This window comes from Penaeus monodon, chromosome 41 (genome assembly GCF_015228065.2).
Source record: "Penaeus monodon isolate SGIC_2016 chromosome 41, NSTDA_Pmon_1, whole genome shotgun sequence".
NCBI lineage: Eukaryota > Metazoa > Arthropoda > Malacostraca > Decapoda > Penaeidae > Penaeus > Penaeus monodon.
In genome coordinates, this window is record NC_051426.1 from 746,397 (window position 1) to 752,245 (window position 5,849).

The 5,849-nt window shown below is 38.9% G+C and overlaps 1 protein-coding gene across 1 annotated transcript in view; it reads left to right on the forward strand.

Annotated features, from left to right (window-relative positions):
* The window catches only part of LOC119598688, a 10,233-nt gene extending 4,689 nt beyond the window's left edge, over nucleotides 1–5,544 (forward strand). Inside the window, exons 6-13 of the mRNA XM_037948427.1 lie at nucleotides 1–23; nucleotides 917–1,084; nucleotides 1,327–1,518; nucleotides 2,162–2,329; nucleotides 3,010–3,201; nucleotides 3,907–4,066; nucleotides 4,984–5,121; nucleotides 5,467–5,544. The exon at nucleotides 1–23 is cut by the window's left edge and continues 181 nt beyond it. Coding sequence (XP_037804355.1) covers nucleotides 1–23; nucleotides 917–1,084; nucleotides 1,327–1,518; nucleotides 2,162–2,329; nucleotides 3,010–3,201; nucleotides 3,907–4,066; nucleotides 4,984–5,093 — 1,013 coding nt within the window. The 3' untranslated portion in view covers nucleotides 5,094–5,121; nucleotides 5,467–5,544. The remainder of the gene's footprint in view (nucleotides 24–916; nucleotides 1,085–1,326; nucleotides 1,519–2,161; nucleotides 2,330–3,009; nucleotides 3,202–3,906; nucleotides 4,067–4,983; nucleotides 5,122–5,466) is intronic.
* The last annotated feature ends 305 nt before the right edge of the window (nucleotides 5,545–5,849 follow it).

Consider the following 5,849-nt stretch of genomic DNA (forward strand, 5'->3'; position numbering starts at 1 on the left):
TGGACATGGAAGCCAAGCACAAGGTAAGGCAGGATATGTGTTCTTGAATATGATCAATGCTATTCTTTTAGACATGAACAACAAAGGAAGTGGGTGTGAGGGTGTGTCTCTCATTCAGCATAGGTTGCGTTGGTTGCAGATGTGTGTATTTTGTACCGTTGATAGCTGAGTTAGGTTTGTTGTGTGCAGATGTGTGTATTTTGTGCCATTGATAGCTGGGTTAGGTTTGTGTTCTTTCCATTATATATGTTTAGTCTTAACACAGTCCGAGCGGGTGGGAAGAATACGGTGCCATACCCACTGTAATAAAAATTCATCTATTGTCTTTACACATAGATGGCTCTACAAGTACTTAATATTTTGATAACAATATAATAATCATAATATCAGTAAGAATAATAACTGTCAATATTAGTAGTATTAGAAAGAAAAACACATTGTCCCGCAAATTCAAGGATTGGGGAAATCAGGGCCTATTGATAGACTCCTTGGTGCTGAGCACATGTGGAGCCATCTGTATGTAATAAAATTCCCAAAAATCTATAGGAAAAAATACATTTACCCATAGTACTGGGTTAACCAGGAGATATGTGGATTAAACTAAGGATTAATTTTTATAATCAGTGTAAATGTTGGTGTTTGGTACTTTTTTTTAATCTTGGTTAGTTTTCAGCAACAGTTGTATTATATAAGTTCCAGTGACTTATTTATCATGAATAGTTAATTATACCAGCTTGACATTTTTATGATCTTTTTTTTTTTTTTTAAACACATGTTCATGTACAATTTTTTTATATGTAAACAAATCTGTTTTTATATTTCTATTTGTGATGAGTCATAGCTTTATACACAGGTGATTTCTTGTCAGAGATGTTTATATAATCTCTGCCAATGTTTTTTTGTTTCTCTCCCCCAGAATGGAAGTAATGGGGGACGCAAGCTGAATGTGACTGTCCTGGCAGTCAATTGTCAAGACATGAATTTTGATCAGATCAAACGGGCAGCAAAGACATGCCCCAAACTGTCATACATGAGACTCATGAACACAGAAAACATTAGGCCAAGTATACCCCTCCTGTGCTCGGTGAGTATTACAAGTCATGGAAGTAACATCTGGGGTCTGGGGACGTGCTTTCTGCTAATAATCTGTTACTTTGGTGTGTCAGGAAATGTTAAATAGTCAGTCAATCAAGTTTTTTTAACCATATCAACACAGGTTTTGTTGTCAGAGGTATCAGAGATGCCAGCTCTTCTATAGATAGTTTCTTTCCACTTTGCCACATTAGGAGCAACAACTGAAGTGCATGAAACTCGTCTCTTCCACAGACTGTACCCATGAAACAGGTGAAGAAGCTTGACCTGGAGGCACTGGCCCTCACTGACCTGGAGCTGACTGTGCTGCTGGCGGAAATGGCCAGCTTGGAAAACCTAAATCTCCGCGTCATGCCCCAGGACATTGTGCGGTTCAACCTCCCTGTCAATTATTTTGAGGGTGACATCCCCGAGGAAGATGCAAAGGTGATGCAGGGCCAGATCTCTGTCTCTGTTTGGTTTTCTCTATCTGTTTATATCTATCTCGTGCCTGTGTCTCTCTCTTTGTCACTATACTACTGTTTACTTTCCTGTGTTCAGAGACATAGTAAGAGGTAGGCAACATGAGAATATTTTATTTTTTGTGAATGCAGATTGAGAAAGAAAGAGATCTAAATTAGCTTTTATAGTGTAAGTTGATTTATTTCAGCATAGCCATAGTAGTCTTCCAACCTTTTTTGTAATTTTCAAAGAAAAATGTTATTGACTTCTCTGATGTGATACTCTTAAATTGTGGAGGACTTTCAAAAAAATTAATATCCTAGTAACTAGCTTAATGTTCTGTAACTTTGCTAATAACAGCAGTGGATTTGAAGTAGTCCATCAGACAAAATGATTAGACTTAGCAGTTGTTCTAGTAGTATTAGTCTCTCTCTCCTCTCTCTCTCTCTCTCTCTCTCTCTCTCTCTCTCTCTCTCTCTCTCTCTCTCTCTCTCTCTCTCTCTCTCTCTCTCTCTCTCTCTCTCTCTCTCTCGACTGGTTTAGTCGGTTTTATGATCTGTGAATGGCTCTGATTTTAGACCTACTATTGATCTTGCTAATCCAGTAATCTAATCGTTCCATGTCGCAGAAAATGTCCATGTTCCCGTCCATCAAGATCCTGACGCTGGAGTTCATGGCCAATGATGTTCGGGAGAAAGAGTACAGCACAGACAAGATCGTCAACTTCCTCTCGGCTTTCCCTTGGGTCAAAGAACTCTACCTGAGCAATACTCTGCTTGCTCCACCAGCATTTTTGGCAAGTGTGGCAGGTTGTAAGAGCGGACATGGTAGAGAGTGCGGGGGGGGTTGTCCATGGTCAGTTGGTTGGACTGGCTTGTGGGAGGGGAGGAGGAGGAGGGTTTTAAGATCAGAGGAGAAACATGAGGTCTGTCTGGGTAAGCAGCTTTGCAGAGAGGTGGTGGGAAGAGGAGAGGGAGAATTATTGCAAAAAAGTGGTAGATTTCTGTCAATAAAGAAAAAGTGTGAACAATGTTTTTTCTTTTCTTAAAATGATTTTCATAAAAGGACTTTTTTGTAGAAGATAATAGAAGGACAAAGAGAATCACATATCGTTTTTATTGAATACAATGTCTGGTTTGCTATACATTATGTCATAGATTATTCATAGCTGATTTTAGCATTAGGATCTCTGACTTAAAGAGAATGGGATGTAGAATAACTGGGAGCAAATAGATGTTTCAGTATTAGGTGCCTTTACAAGAGTCGTATGCTCAGGCCTAAGAATTCCTGCTTTAACAGTGATAAAACTGTCCGTGCACTTCCCCAGCCCCCTTTTATTACAGAATTACCGTCTTGCTAGTGGTGTTTTTGACAAATTATCTAGGGTAAGAACGTTTAAAAATTTTGAGCTAGTTGCAAATATGTAAATATCACTAGAAAGGACTCACAACACTAAATCCTCTCTCTTGTGTGCAGGTCTATGGGTGCATAGGAGGGTCGCTAGCCGTTTTAAAGAAGCTGACACACTTGTCGGTAATCTCTTGCCATGAGGATGTCCCCCGTGAGCTGCCCGCACACACTGAAGCTCTCCTTGTGGATAAAGATATCGATTACAAACAGCTGATCCGCCACTGTACAGACGTCCCTGTCATGCTTATGGATCTTCAGGTGAGAGCAAGTTGGAATAAGCAAAGGTGTGTGTGTGTGTGTGTGTGTGTGTGTGTGTGTGTGTGTGTGTGTGTGTGTGTGTGTGTGTGTGTGTGTGTGTGTGTGTGTGTGTGTGTGTGTGTGTGTGTGTGTGTGTGTGTGCGCGCGCGCGCGCGCACCATGTATGCTTGGGTATGTGTGTGCATGTGCAGACCAGAATTTGCTTCTAAACATTTGTATATCATTGTGTTTGTGTATGATCTTTGTTGTATTTGATATATATATCTTAACCCAATCGGCATGGATGGCAAGAATGCATGCCATGCTCACTGTAATACAAGTTTAATTATTGTCTTTATGCATAGATGGCTCTACAAGTGCTTAATCACCAAGTAATTAGTCCTACCTATCTCACCTGTTTACCCTTTTCCTTGAATTTTGGAAAGGGTCTTTTGTACAATTTCATTGTCTTGAAAGTTACCAAGATTTTAATAACTATAATAATCATAACATCAGTAACAATAATAACAGTATCGATGGCCATTGTATTTAAAAGAAAAACACATTTTCCCGCCAATTCAAGGACTAGGGAAAACAGGATCGGTCACCAGGGCCTACTTGCCGGCTGAGCACATCAACATGAATCCATGGTGGTTTGGCTTAAAAGTTATGCTCATTCCATCAGAACCTAAACACTCTGGAAACTATAACACCATTTACCTGCAGGATGAAGTGACGTTTAAGTATTTACGTGGATTGAAGAGCCTTGTGATAGACGAGTTTTACCTTCACCGATACATGGATTACATGATACAATCACTGAGATTATGTGGGGTCCATGTGTCCGTTTTATACCGTTCGGGAGTGAAGAAAGGACCCAATAGGGGTGAGTAGTGTCTTTGTTTTCTCTCTCTCTCTCTCTCTCTCTGCACTAATGTGTCTTTTTGTATGTGTGTGTCTCTGCCTTTGTTTCTTTGTATCTCTTTTACAATTCCCCCCTCCCTATTTTTTTTTATCTCTTCCTAGCTCTTTTACTCACTTGGTCACTTATTTTCTTCTCTCTGTTTCTCTTCTTTTTCTCTCTCTCTTTTTATCTTCTCTCTCTCTCTCTCTTTTTCTCTTCTCTCTTCTCCCTGTTTCTCTTCTCTCTTCTCTCTGTTTCTCTTCTCTCTTCTCTCTTCTCTCTTCTCTCTCTTCTCTCTTCTCTCTTCCTCTTCTCTCTCTCTCTCTCTCTCTCTCTCTCTCTCTCTCTCTCTCTCTCTCTCTCTCTCTCTCTCTCTCTCTCTCCTCTCTCTCTCTTCTCTCTCTCTCTCTCTCTCTCTCTCTCTCTCTCTCTCTCTCTTTTTTTATATATCTACACATAGATGGCTCTGCTAGTACGTAGCCACAAAAGAGTCAGTTAGTAGACCTTGTGACCTTACCTGATTTCCACTTTTTTATATATATACTAGTGACATGAATATCGATGGTGTTATTTTTGTTATAGACATTGTAATTACTATAATGTTATAAACATTAGCAAAATAAGATAACATAAACTATGTTCATGAATCAAGGAAAAGGGTAAACAAGCAAGACAGGCAGTACTCGTAACTGGCTCATTGGTGACTTGGTACAAGTGTAGCCATCTCTGTGTAAAAACAATTAAAAAAGTAAACTCACAGTGGGCATGGCATGTACATACATACCATGCCTGACAGCTTTAGGTTAATTTACTTGTAGTCATCATGCAAGCAGGAATTTTCCTTTATTTAGTAAGATTGTAATATTTTATCATGCTTTTTTATTTCTCTCCCTCCAAAGGTGCATATGACAAAGTTAAGATGATGAACCTTGGGGAAATGGAAGAGAACGATGTACACGTTGTCAAGAAGTATGTCCATGTAAAGAAGTACAAGAAGGTTATACACTGATACAGGGCTGATCTGAAGATAATGACAGGTATGTTGTTAGTCTCTTTGTGGGCAATTTTTTTTTTTTTTTTTCTCCCAAACCTTTATGTAGCTCTTTTCTTCTTCTTCTTCTTCTTCTTCTTCTTCTTCTTCTTCTTCTTCTTCTTCATTCTTCTTTTTTTGTAGAATTTATGAAGTAGTTGGATTGAAAAATATTCATATAAATAAAGTGTAAGATTAAAGGTCATACACGGAACGTTTATTTATTTACCTTGATAAAAACTGGATTAATTAATTGACGTAGGTAGATATTTGATTTATCAGTCATTCTGAGTGTATAAATTTGTCAATACAGGTCAACTTGACATTAATTTTTTTTTTCTTCATTTTGCAGGTGGTATGTGGAAGGGATTGCTTGGTTGTGTAATTTTTAATTGGTGGAGTGATGCAAAAATAAATTTTAAGAATTTTATTTTGTTTTCTTTGATTACAAAGGCTTCAGTTGGAAGCAAAGCTGTAAGTGGTTGGTGTTTTGTGCCCCTTTTGATTGTAAAGGATGATCAGTTTATTTGATTTGTAAACATGTACTCTCTCTCTCTCTCTCTCTCTCTCTCTCTCTCTCTCTCTCTCTCTCTCTCTCTCTCTCTCTCTCTCTCTCTCTCTCTCTCTCCCCACACACACACACACACACACACACACACACACACACACACACACACACACACACACACACACACACACACACACACACACAAAATGGTTGCTGTTGTTGTCTAG